This window comes from Onychostruthus taczanowskii, unplaced genomic scaffold (assembly GCF_017590055.1).
Source record: "Onychostruthus taczanowskii isolate IOZ18803 unplaced genomic scaffold, ASM1759005v1 scaffold50, whole genome shotgun sequence".
NCBI lineage: Eukaryota > Metazoa > Chordata > Aves > Passeriformes > Passeridae > Onychostruthus > Onychostruthus taczanowskii.
This window is the reverse complement of record NW_024502569.1, coordinates 483,076-502,490: the sequence shown is the minus strand read 5'-3', so window position 1 is coordinate 502,490 and position 19,415 is coordinate 483,076. Positions and strand designations below refer to the sequence as shown.

At 35.4% G+C, this 19,415-nt stretch overlaps 1 protein-coding gene across 2 annotated transcripts in view; it reads left to right on the top strand.

Annotated features, from left to right (window-relative positions):
- The window catches only part of NBEA (neurobeachin), a 451,755-nt gene that overhangs the window by 400,426 nt on the left and 31,914 nt on the right, over positions 1 to 19,415 (top strand). For both annotated transcript variants that reach the window (XM_041416040.1, XM_041416039.1), the window contains exon 50: positions 6,282 to 6,449. In XM_041416040.1, the coding sequence (XP_041271974.1) occupies positions 6,282 to 6,449 (168 nt within the window). The remainder of the gene's footprint in view (positions 1 to 6,281; positions 6,450 to 19,415) is intronic.

Genomic DNA, 19,415 nt, shown 5'->3' with positions numbered 1-19,415 from the left:
AGTCCTACTCAGCCTCTCTGTCCCCACAGACTCAGAGCAGTCCAAGAGCCAGAAATAGAACAGGCTCAGTCAGTAAGTCAAGCATGTTAAATCAAGGCAGGGAACACCACTGTGAAACACTGAAGCGCAGCTTTTATAATAAGCATTCTTTAGTTTTGAAACAAAAGATTCAAGATTGTGTAATTCAAAGTTAATTATAATGATATTTTAATTATGGCTTATGCACATATTAAATTACAAATTGCAGTGCTGAGAAAAATGTATTCATGATAAATTACATTTTTGAAAGACTAAACGATGTCTTGTTTTTGTTATACATATTTTGTTCCTATTACATAACTGTTACTAAGATTGAATTTTCTTTCTGTCTCTGAAATGATTTATTTGCACTGCTCTGCTGCCAATTGCATTTTTGTACCATTCCCTGGCTATTCAGAAGCATGCATGGTATTTTAAAATTAAAAAGCTTCTTGAATAGTCATTAGAAATATCTAGTATGAAATCTCTGTGCTATGAGAATATGGAAGATCTTCCTCTTCACCATTCAGCAGCAGTTGACATTTCTTCTCTACCAGATAAGCAGTAGATAAGACTTGATATTACTTCCTCAAAAATCACTTTGATTTTATTTTGGGTATTGCCAAGGTTATGCAATTAAAACTTATTCAGGTAAAAGGGGTTTCAATCTACTTCATATTTTTTAATTACTTTTAGCAGTGATTTTTTTTTAAACTTGCTATACTGCTGAAGAATCTTACTTATATCATGAAGACGCTTACATAAAAGATCAGTTTCTCTGCAGACATCCCTGAATAATCCAAATCTGTATAGTGTACTTCTTTGTCACTTCTATGAAAATATTACTTTGCTTAAAAGAAAGTAACTAATCTTAGAGAACAGTATTGCCTGAAATACTTTATGAGGAAAGTCAAGGATTTCACTTTGATAGTCAGTGCAAGGAATAGTAACTGAGGAAGAGAAATATTTGATGGACAGAATCTGCAATCGCTGCAGAGGACCATGGATACGAGGGGAGAGGAGAGAAGCCCAGCTCACAGGCTGAAAGGGCTGATGATCTGGTTTTCAGCAGATCTGTAAAACCAAACGGTCTCAGAGTAATTATAAGAAAATATCTTTAGATATACTACATATAATTTAATAGCAAGATGGAAAACTTATTGGAGAGACAGACAGCATATGGAGGGCATGGCAGGAAGGCAGGAACTGCAGAAAGAGAAGGTGCAACCATGGTGCAGACAAGTGGCAGCATCAGGGTTTTCCACCTCTCTGGCGGCAAGAAACACCTGGAAATATATTGTATAAATCCAGAACTTCTGATGTTTAACACAGCATATAGTCTCTATTACAACAAAAGCCACTGCCTCCTACTGACATGCCTATGAAAAATACCTTTAATATCAAATTAGAATGAGCATAGTGTGGGGAAAGTGTGCAGCATACATAAAGGTAGAAAAGAGCTATAGTAAGAAGTAATTTGGCTTATAATAACTTCATTTAGTTTTAACATCAACTGACTAATACCTCTTTCTGTTTTACAACAGCTACAGGTCAGATTTTCAGCCTGTGGAAAATATGTGCATACACTTGTCTATAAACATGCAAAACCCACAAAACATGTATACACTAGATGTATAATAATGCTTGCAATTTACCGATTAGCAATAAAAGTCACTTTACTGGAAACAATAACATGGTAAACACTGTCTTTAAAACAAAACTCATGAAAAAAACTTAACTGGAATGTTGCTATTTGAAAATGAAGCCCTAATAACTGTTCAAACAAGTTAATTTGGGGAGTGCTTGAATAAAACTCTGTTTTGTGTACATGTTAGTTATGATAGATAATAAGGTGCAAGTTGGCTCATTTCTGTTTAAGAATCTTAAAAAACCATATTACATAATTATATAGATATTACATAATTATATAAGTAATAATTATTATTAAAAATGTTTCTGTAGTTCATATTAAAAAATGCTCATAAAATTTAAGCCCTCAAAATAATTTATATCCAAAGTGCTGATTTTTATGGCCATCACCAGCCTATTTTAAGGATACTATTGTTGTCTTTTTCTGTATGTTTTTCCTACTGTACCTACAAATGATGTTTTATACAAAAAAATTCCCTCACCCTATTCCCTACTGAGCATTGCATATTCTTGAGAAAACAAACGATGTACCGTTGACAGTGAACAGCTCATAAATTTTCAGGAGGCACTTACATGCGGGGGGAGTAGCCTGTGCATTAGAGCAAATTAGGGAGAGGATTCTGCAAGTAACGCATGAGTGGCGTTGCAGAAGTACTTGGAAGAAACCAGGTCAGACCTGATACAAGAAGCTTTCCCTGGACTAAAATAAATCCAGATTATAATGCCTTGACCCACTGAGGGTGAGGTGGGACTTTGTAGCATTTTGGTGGCCCTTTCTTGAGGGCACCTTTCCTGTTTTTCATGCCTGTTGCCACACCCCACAGGATGTCCCTACTTGGAGGTCATGAACATCACACAGCACCCATTTCATCCTGCAGCTGGAGGCTTTGCAGTGCTAAGGCCTATGAAGAGCCCTTCTTCTTCACTCTGGCTCCTCTCTCCGCCTTCTACTCTGGCCCTTTCCCTAAATTCTGCATCAAACCAGTGTTACACCATGTGGCTTCCACTCTTCTGAAATATATATATTCCCTTGCTACAAATTTCCTCAAAGTTTCTTCAAGAAGCTAAGGTTCTTCCCCAAGGAATTAAGGACCATTATACCTGTAAACATAATGCAATAAATCTGTTTAAATAATTGGAGACAAAGACATGATATGCAGCTGCTAAAAAATAGCTCATTTAATAAGTTATTAAATAACAATTAATTCACATGAAATAGAAGTTCTCCAAACCTGCCAGGGTCAGTAAGACCTTCTCTAGAATGAACAGCTGCTGAGTAAGGGTTGGTCAAGCAAGTGGAAACTGCCTTAGGGATATATAACTTATGTGTGCAACTCTTTTAACGTGAAAGGTCCAAAAAAGTGCAATCCCCCTCACGAGCAAGACTGACAAACTGATAACAATGAACAAGGTGCTCAAGGTACTTTTTACCTTAATCTTCAATGGCAACCTCTCTTCCCACACATCTTGAGTGACTAGACTGCAAAATGGGGAATAGGGAAGCAAAGTCCCTCCCACTTTAAGAGAAGATCATGTTGGTGGCCACCTGAGGAACCTAAGCATGTGTCTATGGCTCCTAATGAGTTGCATCACAGAGTCCTGAGGGAACGACCTAGTTGTCAAACCCTCTCCATGAAACATCATGGCAGTTAGGAGAAGTCCCTGGTGATTGGAAAAAGGACAACACTGCTTCCATTTTTAGAAAGGGTAGAAAGGCGAACCCTGGGAACTACTGACCACTTGCCTGGGAAGGCCATAGAATAGATCCTCCTAGACCCTGTGCTAAGACACAGGGAGGGCAGGAAGGTAATTCAGGACAGCCAACACAACTTCCCCAAGAGAAAGTTCTTCCTGACCAACCAAGTGGCCTTCCATGATGATGTGATGGCATCAGTGGACAAGGAAAGGGTTGCAGGTGTCATCTGTCTGGACTTGTTTATGGCTTTTGACATGGTTCCTTGCAACATCCTTCCCTCTAAATTGGTGAGAGATGGATTTGATGGGTGGGCTGTTGAGTAGATAAGGAATTGATTGGACAGTTGCATCAGCTCGGTGACATCAATGATAAGTGGGGGGTCTGCCCTGGGACCAGCACCATTTAATATCTTCTACAATGGCATAGACAGTAGGATCGAGTGCACCCTCAGCAGATTTGCAGATGGTACCAAGCTAAGTGGTGTGGTTGACACACCTGAGGGCTGGGATATCATCCAGAGGGACCAGAACAAGTATAAGAAGCAGCCCATGGGCATCTCATGAGGTTCAACAAGACCAAGTACAAGGTGCTGCACCTGGGTCAGAGCAACCCCCAATATCCACACAGGCTGGGGGATGAACAGATGGAGAGCAGCCCTGCCAAAATGACATGGGGATGCTAGTGGATGAGAGATTGGACATGAGCCAATAAAGTCTGTTTGTGGGTCGGAAGGCCAACCTCATCCTGGGCTGCATTAAAAGCAGCATGAACAGCAGGTCGAGGGAGATGTTTCTGCCATTCTGCTCTGCTCTGCTCTGCTCTGGAGGGACCCCACCTGGAGTGCTGCATCCAGTTCTGGGGTCCTTAGGAAGGACATGGACCTGTTAGAGTGGGTCCATAGGAGGGTCACAAAGAGGAGCAGGGTCTGGATTATCTCTCCTATGAAGACAGGCTGAGACAGCTGGCCTTGTCCAGCCTTGAGAAGACTCTGGAGAGACCTTATTGTGACCTTTCAGTACTTAAACGGTCCTATGAGAAAGATGGGGACAAACTTTTTAGCAGAACTTGTTGAGATACGGCAGCAGGTAATAGCATTAAATGAAAAGGAGATAGATCTGACAAGATGTAAGGAAGAAATTTTTTATAGTCAGGATGATGAAAACTGGAACAAGTTGCCCAGAGATGTGGTGAATGTCTGATCTCTGGGAACATTCAAGGTCAGACAGGACAAGGCTCTGAGCAACCTGAAGTAGTTGAAGATGTCCCTGTTCATTGCAGTGGGGTAGGACTAAATGACCTTTTAAGGTCCCTTCCAAATCAAACTGTCCAATGGTTCCACATTTTTGTGATTTTAACACCAATGAGAGGATATTAGATGAGAAAAGTGTGAAACATGCTCATTTAAACCAAGCATAAATTTTTTCAAATGTATTGTCTGATCTTTGAGTAATCAAAAGTTCTGCTGTTTTCCTGAAATGCTCTCAATACTCAAGAAATACAAATGCTAATTTTTCACCAAAGAAATACCTATTTTTTTTATTACATATTACTAAATACATAAAATAATAATAAATAAATACAGATCAAAAGAAATTATAAATATGCAGAATTCAGATGCTCAAAAGAACTTTTAGGCTGATTGCTGCAAATGGATTTGAAGTGGATGCTAGAAAGATAACCCACTTTAAATTCTAAATTCTTAAAAACCTTTATTACATACAAAAGGAACATTAAAAATTGACCATTTAAAAGTAAGGAAATGCTTTATTGGTTGTTGCTGTGGCATACTTAATTTTATCCTTGCATGCTAGCATCCTCCACTCTAACTGATGAAAAAGTCCTATGGAAAAGATTATATGTAGCTGCTGACTGTATCATATTGTACATGCACAATATAATTAAGGATATGACATTTTAAAATTATTTGTTGGGAGGCATGCTTTGAAACTAAATAATGTTAGTTTAATAGTATTTAGTATTAAGCAATGTCAATGCTATTTTAATAATATTGCATTATGCATATGATGGCTTCTGATTTTGAAAAGGAAACAAAAAAAATTTATATGGTTATCTGCAACATTTCCATTTAGCTTTTTATGATATGCTGAACTTAAGCCCTTGAAAACTGAGCTACTTGTCAGCTTAAAGCCTGAGCCTTCTCATCCATTTTCACCAGAGAAAATAGTCACTGGTTATGACAGAAAAGGGTCCAGTTTTCCACCAAAGCATAGAGGATTCCTCTTCCATGAGGAGCATTACAGGGAAAATCTCTGAGGAATGGTTTGGTGACCCAGGCATGGTTTGCCTTGTCTGAGTCTAGTCCTGCTTGTGGGGTGGTGAGGAGGAGGCTGCTGCCAGTAAACAGGGCACGGCATGGTATTACTGTGCCTGATGATTAGTTCTGAAGCACCCTCCTTTTGATGTAAATGAGCAAAATGAATAATCTTTTCCCAAAGTTTATCAGCTTGTAAAATCTGAAATTTTCTCAGAAACACATGAAGCTCTGTCCTAGATGGGAAGTGATTGTGCTGAGTAGTGGCACTGTGATAAAAACAATGGAGGAATCTCCATTTTAGATTTAAGACTAATTTAACTAGTTTGAAAATGAGTTGGAAGATTGCATTTTACAGTCTCTTTCCCGTTTCCATCTTTTTCCTTTTTTTGACAAATTAACTAATCTACTTGAAAAGCCCAGAAATTATTAAAATACTTGCAGCTAGGAGAAACTCAGTAGCTGAGAAGAAAATTAGCATGATATAAAGGTGAAGGGAAAAGAGAACATCTTTTTACTGCTTCTTTCAATAGAATAAGTTAATTTTTTTTAATGTTTGAAAGATCTCAATATATCAAATAAGCCTGAAGAGAAAATGTAATGATGTTTTCTCAGTTACTTCCTAATCCTGAATTTCACTTGCAGGCCCTGGAAAGCGAGTTTGTATCATGTCAGCTTCATCAATGGATTGACCTTATATTTGGCTACAAGCAGCGAGGACCAGAAGCTGTGCGTGCACTCAACGTTTTCCACTACCTAACATATGAAGGCTCCGTGAACCTGGACAGTATCACTGATCCTGTCCTCAGGGAGGTAGGTGTTTACTGTCACTTCATGCTAAAAACTGCTGTCATCACAAGAAATGGTACTTTTTCCATCTTTCACTGCTGAACAAAATGGATATGTTTGAATTGATTCAGAATTTAGGCCCCAGGTGATTTCAGAAGAAAGTGTGGATAAACTAGCGATGAAACAAATGAACCTAATAGATTTAATATTCAGTTATGGTGTAGGAAATTATAATGCAATGTATATTCTTTAATATAGTGTCTGCTACATTTTATAATTTACTTGTATTAAGTTCAATTAGTAGAACTGAAAAACTGGGAAAAAAACCTGCATTGTAGACATAGAGGAAAAAAAAAATCTAACCTTTACAGTCAGATGATGTTGGTAAGAATGTGTCTGAAAAAGAATGTATTTTCTAGAGTGTCTGCTGTAAATATTTAAATTACTTTTACTCACATAAAGTAGAATCAAACTGTTAAAGAAAATGCTTTCTATTTGTTGTGCATTCAAGTACGTATGTTTATATATGCATGTGAATGAAATATATATATACTTTTGGAATATATATAAGTGAGTGTTTTAAATTAATCAGTAAATTTAAAAAAAAAAAATTGTTCTAGATATTCTGCTACATTTCCTTCCAGTGACTGGATTTGTTTTCACTAAGACTAATAATTTTAATGATGGTTTTCTAGCACCTATTAATTTGCATGATGATTTTCTAGCAACATTCATTTGTTGGCTAAAACAATTGAAATTTGGTGGAAAGTGTGAGGAAGCAACAGCTGCTAGATGAGTACTGCTGTGATGAAGCTCTACACACAATCTTCCATTCCCCCAGATAGCTGCCATCTGCTGTATGCAAAACAGGAATAATGAACATTGCCAGGCAATGGGGTTTTGTTTGTTTGTTTGTTTGTTTCCAATCTTGCAGGCAAAAATCTACAGATTTCAGAAAGAAGTAGATTCCAGAAAGCTTTCATTCAGCTAGTTATGTCATGGGTTTCTGCATTCTGTTACATTTGGTAATTTTTTTAGGAGCAGAACTAAAAATCCATTCAGACCCCAGGTTTCTAGAACTGGATTTTCACTACATGCATTGTGGAATGCTTAGATTTTCTAAGCAATTAATATTTGCTTAGTTTTAAGACTGACCACAATTGCTTTTACTCCGCCTGCCTCAAATATATCATGTTGACATCTACATAGTAATTTTCTGGATTTAAAACTTTGAGCATCAGAATAGTCATTCTCTTCTAGAGATAAGAAGAAGCAATACTTTTTAAAGTATAAAGCAGGTGTCCAGCACTATGAATAAAAGGGATTTGCATGGCTTAGGGTCCTGATCTGCATGGGCAGACTCCTATGTCTTGACTTTTAGGGTCTACTCCCACAGGGCAGCTTGTAGGATTGAGGTCTATCTGTCTGTCTGTGCACCTTATCTAACATCTTATGACATGATGAGACTCTTCAGCTCTCCTGGGCCTCTACTTGCTTGCATATCTTGTCATCAGAAATTTAAGAAAATGCATGGAGATGTTTTTGTTCACTCACTTGTACATCTAACCCATGCCCTTTAAATCAATAACATATAAACATCTTCTTAGGCAATTTACACTGTAAATTTGTAAAAGCACAACTTAATCTTCATTGCAACAAGTTAGATTTGTACATAAATCTCATTGATAATGAGAAGGAAAAATTACCAGAAAAAATAAATCCTCCTTATTTTTGTTTTGCATAGATAATAAAGTTGTATGCATTCATTTAAAATTAGTATGCTTTTACTTCAAAGAGATCTCAGGATTCTTGATTTTTGGTCTGTCATAAGAAACTTTAAAAATACTTTTAATTTATTTTTAATCTGAATTTACAGTACATGTTTAAATAGAGATAAATTTAGACCTGCTTTCTGTTTTCCTGGGATCTGTTTATGAAACTAGTGCACATTCTCTGGCCAATAATAAAGCATTTGACATCTTGATGATATAGAGGACCATGTATTTGATGGTCACATTTCTGTTGTGAGTATATATGATGGGGTTCCTGCTTTTTTGTTGTTGTTAAATTTGTGCTTGTTATGGTTTGTTTGACTTTATTCTAGCTTTTGGTAAATATTACAGAAAATAAATTAAAAGCAAAAAGATATTTTAAAAGCCTCTTAAGGCCCCTTGTAAATACAGGAATTAAGGATAAGAACACTAGCACCTTTAAAATAGTAATAAAAATGGTTTATCATATTTTACAGTGGCAAGTGGTGGTATCTGTCATTTTAATTTAGAAACACTGCAATTTAGAATTAATTGCACCGTGAAGTTATCCAGGAAAATGCATCTCTCAGTACCCAAATGCTCATGATACTTATTTTGTAAATAAACCAAAATGTTGTGGTCCTGTGTCGAAGAAGATGTGAATGCTCTTAATACATGGCTGTAAAATAAACCAATCAACACAACCTTATTGGCGGCAGCCATTATCAGACCAGTGGGCTCAAGTATGGCAGTAACTGTGGCCATAACTAATTTCATATTGAACTGAGTCCCAGGTGAATCTATCCAGTGAAATAAGACTCCAAATAAAAAATATCTTCCCATTTATGTCTGAGCTGATTGAAAGATATAATTTCAAAAGGTGGAGCCCTGTGGCCTGTTTATGGTGTACCTTGGCCCTTTCACTTTCACCCTTTTCTTGAGCACCTCACTTAACCACTAAAAAATATGTTCTTAGCTTTCTGTGAAGAATATTAAAGTTACTTCTGTAGTCATCTATCTACAGAAAAATATTCAGCAGTGGAACAACTGATCCCTGCCATTCCTTGCATCTTTCTCATATGATTTGGGAGCTCTCCAAGAAATCTCTACTGTTTAGCATTGGAAAAATAGCCATCCTGTGTTATTGTTCTTTGCAGATCTATTGAATAGCAGATTTTCCATCTGACTTTCTTCATTTTCCATATAGAAAATTCCTACTGATAGAAACCATAATACTGGGATAGCCTTAAGTTTTAGATTACTTCAGTCTATGAAATCACATACATCTGCCCCTGGAATACCTCTTTAACAACTTAAGATCTGCACTGGATGGGTAAAATAAACTGGTTTCATTTCAACATAATCAATTTGATTTTTTCAAACAACTTTATAATTTCTGATACCACAAAAAGTAATTGGTCGCAATAATTTACCTCAAGTTGTTACAAGGGTAACAGGAAAGTCCTGATTTACATGCCTCATGGAATAAAAGTATAAAATTGAATTTCATGGTTTCAGTTTTTTATGATTAGAAATTGGTAAATTGTCTGGTTCTATCAGCTGTAATGCTCTCTTAGTCACATATTGCAAAAAGATTTTCGTATTGTAATGAAGAGGAAAAAAATGTGTAACAAAATAAAACAAACATTTTCCAGGAATATCCTTCTTTCTTTTTTTTTTTTTTTTTCTTCCACTTCAACCTTTTTTAAAGTAAAAGCAGTGATGTGGAAGCTAAAACTTGAACAGCTTAAGGATATTGATTCATTCTTACCTGACAGGTGGAATAATGGTTGCAGCATTAACCACAGCAATTACAGCATTAAAATGTCAAGAAATTAGAGGTCAGAATAACAGATAATTTTCTTCCTTTTGTCAGATTAAAAATTGACATTCTTTGACAGCACAGGATTTCTGGCTGAGAAAATTATGACAGCTTAACTCATCTTGTAGTTGTAAGGCAGTAATTGATAATGAACTTTACCATGACAGTCTTCTCCTGTGGAGAAACATGACAGAACATCCCTGGTACAAAGCCTGTATCTCTTTTTAATATGTAAACAGTAGTTATATTGGACATTAGATGTTATTTGGAATTGTCTTTACTGTTAGTTTACATCATAATCCAAATCCTTTTCCACTAGACAGACTTGACTGACTTCAGGGAATTGATGCTGAGAATGCTAATATTTAAAGAACAATATAGGAAATATGGTTTATTTATAGTGCTTTGATGTTACAGCTACACTTCTTTGGTAAAATATAGTTCCTCTCTTGGTTTCTCCCAGAGTATCTGTAGATTTTAGGAGCCCCTTTCTTCCCCAAACACCTGAAAATGAAGGCACTCAAAAATCCATTGAGTTGAGTTTTTTCATGTTAGGAACTCATATGACACAAAGTGTTGTGGCTGAAAGGAAACAACACAGCCATACTGGTCATTGGAAAATGCAATAGATGAGACAAAATTATTTGTATTTATTGCTACCTTAATTTAATGCTTTGTAGATGAAACACAAAATAATTAAGTGGACAGCTTAGTCCATAAAAGACTAATCAGCTGTAGTACTGAAAGCACATCTAACTTGGAGAAAAGTACTATTTGGGGGTTTTTAATTGTTGGCTTTTTGCTGGGTTTTTTGGTTTTTTTTTTTTTTTTTTTTTTTTTTTTTTTTTTTTTTTTGTTTTTTTTTTTTTTTTTTTTTTTTTTTTAATCATAGCCATATCTCTGTTTATTTCTTTTTGTACACATTTGACTTGTTAGTGATTAGAAATATTTTGAAAAATTCGTTCAGCTTTTAGTTTGCTTTGGACTTAAGGCTAGCATTGTATTATCCTTGTGCTGAGCTGCAAATCCAACTTAGCAGTGCAGTACAAAGACTTTCCTGTGACTGTCGCATCTTCACCATATGCTTGCATCCCCCCAGTCCAGCAGGAGTTATTGCAAGGATGTAGTAAAGCAAGGCAGTGTGAACCTAGTGGGCTCAGATATTTTTCCTGAGCACCTGTCAAGATACCTGAGCATACTTGCAACGCACACAGCAAATTGAAAAATGATTAAAATTGCTAGTGTTTGACAGGCAGTTGTTGTGGCCGTAAACTAATCCTAGCAGGACAGTTTTTCTGGCAGCTAACAGAGCATATGGCCTATGCAATATTTATTTCTTTGGTGATGACTTGATATTTAGCATATTTAAATAATTTGAAAAGTCATAATGATGCAGTAGTCTTGCAGTGCTTTTCAGCTACCCTCATTTCTGGGTTATATTTTTCCTCTTATATTTTCTTCTGTTATCTCTTTCTTTGATCTGACAGGAATAACAAAGCATCCCTCTGGATCTGCTATAGTGAAATATGCCCACAGGAAGCAGAGTAGATCACATCAGTTTTCACTTTTTTTTTTCTCTTTTCTTTTTTTCCCCCCCTTCTTGCTGAAACACTTTTTGCTACTACAGAGGGCTGACATGATAGGGCTGTCAAGACTCAGCAAGATAGATATATCTTTAACAAAGGGAGCTGGAGTGCTAGCCCTTCCCTGGTGACTGAACCCGGCAAATTTATGAGGAAAAAATTAACACACTATTCTAATAACACTATATAACACTTCCAAGGTAGCGCCAGACCTTGCCACCAACTGCTTGTTCTTCCTTTCTCTCAGAGTTATTCATATTTATTCTGATTTCATTTTTAACTTGTTAAGATCTTTTTCTTCTGGGAGCTGTTTCTTTGATGTGACAAGAATATCAAAACCACCCCTATGGATCTGCTTGATTGAATTGTACCCACAGCACTGGCCACTTATATGTTCACTTGTATTTAATTGCCTCCATACAAGGAATGGTCTTTGCTTCCTTTCTAGGAGCAGTCCTGTTTAAGCATTAATATGGGTAGTGGTGAAATTAGTTGGAAGCTGCATGTAGTATCAATATCTGCTTTTTTCAAAGTTAAGTTAAGGAATTCAAGTAAAAGCTGTCATCAAAGTAGAAATTATTTTCCTGTATGCAAAGAGCTCTATTCTCTAAGAAATATGTATTGCATTCTATTGATTTTTGTCAAGAAATCTACTTCTTCTTCATCCCAAATAATGTTTTTGTCTGGACACACAGAACAAGGGTTTTTTTTTTTTCCCAAATTTATACTGGTTTGGGGGAAAAATTTGATTATTTTGTACTATATTTGGCCTGTGTGTTTTATTGCATTAAGGAATTATGAACAGAATATTAATGGATTTTTTTGAATGTTTCACTCTGGGAGCATGTATGGATGTAATATAATAATTTGTATGTCTTTCTGGTGAGTTTCAGAGCACTGTATCATTCTTTAAATGGAAAAGGGAGAGTTTTAATATTGATGTCACTTTGTTATGATAACTGTCTGTAGATCAAGAAGCAAAACACAGGGACTTTTTAAGGGTAAGATATTTATTTATGTACGTAAAAATTCCTGCAGAAGACACAGAATATAGGAAAAGTCAGATTCTGTTAAATCAGAATATTCAATAAGGAATTAGTATAAATTGCATGAGGTCAGTTACCACACAGTAATTGCCCAATGTATAGGCTTCTACTTAGATATTAAGGTGTTCACTTCCATATGTTTATTGTTCAGAGGAAAGGGCTTTCGGAAGGTGTTTTCTTCAGAATAACCAAAACATTTTAATTAGGCATCCAATTTGATGAAATTACTTTTAGGGAGAGCCTACCCTAAGTAACACAAGCCATTTATGACAAGAAGTCAAAAATCATATTCTGATCCATAGGACTCAAATTTAAAAATGTCATTCTACCATTGCTTAAAGCAATTATCCAGTTAGATCAATAATTGATTATGATATCTCCAGTTAATTAATGTATTACAGATGAGAGATAGTCAGTATTTCAAAGAATCCGTGATGATCTGAATTCATGACCATTCCTGGATCACGCTGTTACATGTTTATGGGAATTCAGAACCTTTTTAGAATCAAGAAAAGACACAGTCTCTTAAAATAAAACAAGTGGCATTTGTTTGTGGCATGCAGGTGGGGTTTTTGTCCAAAATGGCCTATTAGAAGGTTGGGGATTTGTTTATTATTTATTGTACTTGTGATTAAAATGCTCTTTAACCAGGCAGAGCTAAGCACTGCCACTCAAAGTGCAGCACCAGCTTTACACCAGCCATTCAAATGGAAGAGCTGATGGTAACTTATTAAGCTGATGAGACTTGAATCAGCCTATTTATTACGCATTTCAGGTCATTCATTCATCAAAGGAATACTGCAGTGAATTAGTAAATAACCCATATTCCAGAAAAATATCTTCTAATACCTCAGCCTACCTGAAGTATTATTTGGAATAAATTGTTTTGCCCATTCTCATCTACATTAGAAATTCCATGTGCATTTCAAACCCTGGAGTCTTACCCAAACTGTTTAATGTTTTGCTGATATGGAAAGAACATTAACCACAATTGCTCTCTTTTATTGCAGAAATATATAAAATATAGGTCTTGTGCACGAAAATGTCCTCCTTATTGTCTGGGGTTTCTTTTTGTTTTTCTCCATATGGATGACAGGTACCAATTATTGATTTTTAAAATTAGCAACAAGCATTTTCACATACACTTAAAGTAATATTTTATGCAGGGGAGCGAGATGTGAAAATAACTGCAGCCAATTGTAACAGAAATAGCTGGAAGGGGCTCCTTTTTTCCTATTAGCACAGATTTCAGTTGTATTATGCTGTCATTACCTCAGCATAAATTAACCATTATTCAAAACATTTCCCACAGAGTAGTTTATTGGAACAGATATTACTCAGTCTAAGTATCTAGTCATTCACTTAGAAAGATGCAAAACTGAGCTTTCTAAATGTTTTAAACATATTGATAATGTGCCTCTTTAATGCCATTTTGAAGCCTGTATACAGTATATCTATATTATTGTTTTCAATTAATGTCAAGAACAAAGTGAAGTTTTGAAGAATGTGTTCTGGGAAATAATCCAAACAAAATTATTTCTTTATAAACTAAACCCTACAAATAACTGAGAAGATTTATTTTGAATGTAACAGTATAACCTTGTTCCAAAACTGAAATTCTAATATACACAGAAACCTGATGAATACTATACATGACACCTTTCAGTATGTACATTTTACCTACTTCCCTATCAATCCTTTTTCAGATGTGAGTTTTGAAGGTTTCCCTGTTCTCTGAAGTAATCTTATGTCCAGCAGTGGATAAATTCAAGGTTGGCAGATGGCTGGAGCCTCATCATAAGCAGAATTTGTAGTAAAGAGTATGGGCTTTCAAAATTTCAGTGCACCTTCTTAAGGTGGGAACAAAACAGATGATTTGCGATAGAAAGACAGAGATGAGAGAAAAGAAATAAGCCTGCATTTACTTTATGTTCCGATGAAAAACGAAACCACTAATGTTATATTGCCACATTCTTCACTTTGTTTTATTTCATTAACAGGATTTTATTCAAGGGGTTTGAGATTTCTTTTTGTCAAAGCAGAAGTAGAACATGAAGTCATATTTTTCATTTTGTATAGTTTTATGTTTATAAAACAAGAACATAATACACATACTAGATACTGTGGTTTTCTGAGCCTGTTCTGCTTTCCAAGCATTAAAAATGTCTTCAGTCATCATGTTTTATTTCAATAATAAACCAGAAGAAAAAACATCACAGCTAAAATGCATTCTTTGATGATTAAGTACCCTTTCCTCTTTTATTACAGCCCAGCTTTCAGAAGGCCTGTTCTGCTCTTTGCTTCCCTGTTTTCCTTATTTTCTTTTGTGTTCTCCTGAAAGGGAAGTTCTTAATTGTAAAAATAAGTAGAAATAAATATGATGTGTATGTTCTACACTGAAACCATGTGTAAGTCATTCTTCTGGCAGCAAAGGTCACTAATTATTTGAGGCATTAATAACATCTATTTTCCTCAACAATTGTATTCTCTAGACTTAATCTTATATCTTCATTTATTTACTTCGACATAAAAGATGTCAGTGTCCCAGCAGTTCAAAGGACTACTTGCTTATGAATTCTTGTCAGCTACTGGCAAAATTACTGCAGGGTATGAACAGTCACTAACAGAGACCCTTTCTTTCAAGTTTTGGTTGAACTTCCTCTTGGTGTGTTATTTTCTATGTGGCTTTACCAAAAAGGTCCCAGAGAACTCAGGGAAGGGCATCCTAGTGATGAGAGTAGAAGACTGACTTCAGGACAGGATTTCAAGAGCTTGACAGAGTCAAAGCAGATGTGTGGCAGAAAGTCAGGAATATGAAGAGTTGCTCATGCTAATGTATATGGGGATATTGTTAGGTCTGGTGCCAGATTAATTAGCACTTACAGGGTCAAATTCAGATATGAAAGTTTAGACATAATTGCAGAAATTTCCAGAGGTCTGTAGGCTATAATTTAACTGTACACATCTCATAAGAGATATTGTAGAAGCCTGATTAAATGGAACACCTTAAACCAGAATGAGCAAACACTGTGAAAATGGATTTTAGGAAGATTGGAAGATGGAAAAATTGTGGCTTTTTTCACCTGTAGTTTTATTTTGTTGTGTTTCATTATAGTCATAGCTTCAAGCATAACATGAAAACAACTGCCTTGTAATAAACTGCATTAACCTGTGCCTCCCTTGACTACATTAGCTTCCATTCTATGTTACTGTGATTTTTTTTCTGTTTTAATTCAGGAATATATTTTAAAAAATTTAATTTCTGAAAAATTAATATAGAATTTGGGTTTGGGGGGCTTTTTTAACTGATACATTGTGGATGAAAATTTTTCCAGACAACCAGGTCTTTGGAGTTCTTCATTAAGACCCTGTCTGTGTAGCTGATGCTTTGGTGATTTAACAAGACAAAAGTCAATGGGTTTAAAATATTTGGTCAGTAGGTGTCCTGAGCATCTACCATGTATAGATTGCTATACAGCAAGCATAGTTTGCTACAGTTCCTACAACCAAAACCAGTTGCATGTAATTGACCCCAAGTCACAAAAATTAAATATTGTTCTAAATACTCGCAGTCCTTTATTTGTTTCTTATATTGCCAGATTTGTCTGGAGGTGACACAAAATATGTAGTAGTTTTACAGAATAGAATGCAAACATATGTGCATTTCCTAGGACAAAAGGAGGAGAGTATAGAGGAGGGAAATGTAACTGAAGTGGAAGAAGAGTAAGGAAAAAACTTGGGACTTTTTCTTATAAAAAGGATAAATTCAGTTGATGGACAGAAAAAATAATGGAAAAGGTGGAATTATTGAGGTATTTTTGTTCTTTAAAAAATTATTCCCTCCCAGATTAGGCTTGTCATTGCAGAAACTTTCCATGCATTTATTGTTTTTTTGGTTTTCTTTTTTTAATTGTTTAATTCTTAGAGGCTCACAATTTAGCTGTTAAAATAAAAAGCATGGTTAAAATCATCTATAAGCATGCACTGTGAAAGCTCATAGTCACAAAAAAAATAATTAGAAAAAATTGATGAAGTTTCAAAGTTTAGTAAAAATTCCTACTGGTATTACTGTTGCCTTTTTATGAATATGATGCCTATGTGTAAAGGATTCTGTGCTCCTGAAAATGACAATTAAAAACACACAGTGTCTTAAACAAAATAAAAGATGAGAGCTAATAAATAGAATTAAACCTGATGAGATCACAAAACAATTTTGTCTTCTATCTGTACAGAGTAAAATTTTACAGTGTGTAAGAGGCAGTACACTATTTGGATGACATAAGCATCTCTGAAAACCATGGGAAATAGCCCAATACTACTTCCTTGACTTCAATCCCAATCACTCCCCAAGGATTTAACAAGTATAATGTGCTTGTTTTTTATTCTCTTCCTGGTTAGCTTTTCATTTTTTCTGGTAGTTGTGCAGGAAGCTGCAAGCCAAACTCTTTCTTCTGTCACCATTCATGGCTCATGAAATAGACATCCATCTTGAAAGGCAGGGATCCTTCAGAATTATTAAATCCCAGCACTTTCACAAAAATACCAGAGTTTTTTTCACTTGCTGCATTGGCCTGTTGAGAACTGTGAGTGGAGGTTAGGCAGACTGCTTCTTCTTTCCGGCCCAGGCTGTGGAATACAGACAAAGATGCTCTGTTTTGCTGTTTTGTCCAGACTGCAATTTGCTTCATATATTTTTCCCCAGGAGGTCTTCATGAACAGTAGAAGTTTCTTTCTTCTGCCTCAGTGGAGAGGAAAATAACAAGAAATTGTTCACAAATGCCTTCTCTCTTTTATAGCTTTGTTATTCCTGCACAGGATCTGGAGCTTTATTACTGTAGTACTATGAGCGTGTAATACCACTGTCTTCATTGCCACAGAATAACCAGGTTCTGCTTTCAGCTCAGCATTCTGGTCAGTATAAATGATCATGGATCAATGATGTGTGAGTTTAAGATCTTTTTAAAATTATTTTTAAATACTAGAATCAAAAGCAGTATCAAGTTTTTGTCCAGATTAAAGCCTTGCATGTGCCGTGGAGTGTAGCTATGATATTTTATTAAAAATCCTTTCCTAGGATTTTTCCCCTCCTGAGGAGCTGGGAGCCTCAGGAAAGAAATGTAAACAGGAACAATCTGCTGCTGTGGAATGCAACAGGTGTATCTTCCATTGGTCCATGTGGATTGTTTTCAATTGATGACCAATCACAGCCACTTGTGTCGAGGCTGTGAGCAGTCACAAGATTTTTGTTAAGCATTCTATTCTCTTCTTGTTCTTTGTAGCTTTCTAAACTTTCTTTTCTCTCTGTTCTTTTAGTATAGTTTTTATGTAGTATTTTGGTACAATATATAACATAATAAATCAGCCTTCTGAAATGGAGTCAAACCTTGTGTCTCCACACACAGGGAGTTCATTGCAACAGTGGAGTTTAACTGGACAGGTCAGGGTGAGAAGCCTCTCTGTCTGAAAAGAAATAATAATGAGGGATGAAGGAGAGAAATGGAGGAGAGAAATGGAATTGTGTGGAAAGGTGGCCATTTACAGAACTCCTGTCTTGTTGAGGGAGGGAGCAGGATAAGAAAAATGAACAATAAAGAGAGGAAAAGAATAGAATAGACATTTGGAGCTTTTGTTGAGGAGGAGAAGGAGGAAGAGAAAGGGTTAGAAAGGCAGTCATTGGGAGCCTCATAGAAATGAGGGAATTACCTCATGGGAACAGACAGCTCTTGGGGTGGTTAGTGTAGAGAAATTATATTTGCAACCTTCCCAAAACTTCATGGGATTTTTTTAGTCTTGACCTTTGGGACTTATTTTTTAACCAGTGAATTAATTGAGATACTGCATAGGATAGTCTAGCTAGGCATCTCTAAACAAAAACGGGGCTTTATTTTACGTACTTATGACTTGTAAAATTTAGCAGACTTCTAAAGCAGTTGATGGTGTATTGAAAAGTACTACTGACAATTCTTAGCCTGGCACAGCTGGAACTTCAGTCTTTCTTGCTGTAACATACTGCTTTTCACATGTGGAAACAATTGTAGCATCCCAGACAGAAGCAGTGGTTTTGTATTTTTTTAAAATGCCTGTAAATTTTAGTGACTGCCAACCAGAGGATGATAATTAGGTTTTTTGGTTTTTTTTTTTTTTGGGTTTTTTTTTTTTTTTTTTTTTAATTTTTTTTTTTTTTTTTTTTTAATTTTTTTTTTTTTTTTTTTTTAATTTTTTTTTTTTTTTTTTTTTAATTTTTTTTTTTTTTTTTTTTTAATTTTTTTTTTTTTTTTTTTTTAATTTTTTTTTTTTTTTTTTTTTAAATTCTTTTACTTTATGTTTTGTAGACTTTGAAAATCTGTAGTGGTTCCAGTGAGAAGAGAGCCTGTATTTAAAAATTCAGAAGACTTTTTATTTCTTACTCAAGAAAATGTAACAAATTTGTCTGTGCCTTAGAAATAGTCAATATTGGAGGTAGTTCACTTAGAATTCTAGGAGCCCTTTTAAAAAGCAATGTGTGTTCATGAGTTTCCTCTGATTAAAAAAATAAAACCCAACAGACAACCATCCTAAAGATCTAAAATTATGAATTAAGATTTCATCATCCTGTCTTGTGTTTCATATGCAAAAGAGAAAAATAAATTAGTTAAAGGATGACATAATGGAAACACTTGGCTTAAAAGCAAAGACTCCTGAGTAGGAATGACAAGAAATATGTAAAAGCTATGACTGTAATGGTAGATTTTTTTTTTTTTCTTGAAAGAAGACAGATGCAGGCAAGAATAGCTTCTAAAGGAGCATAA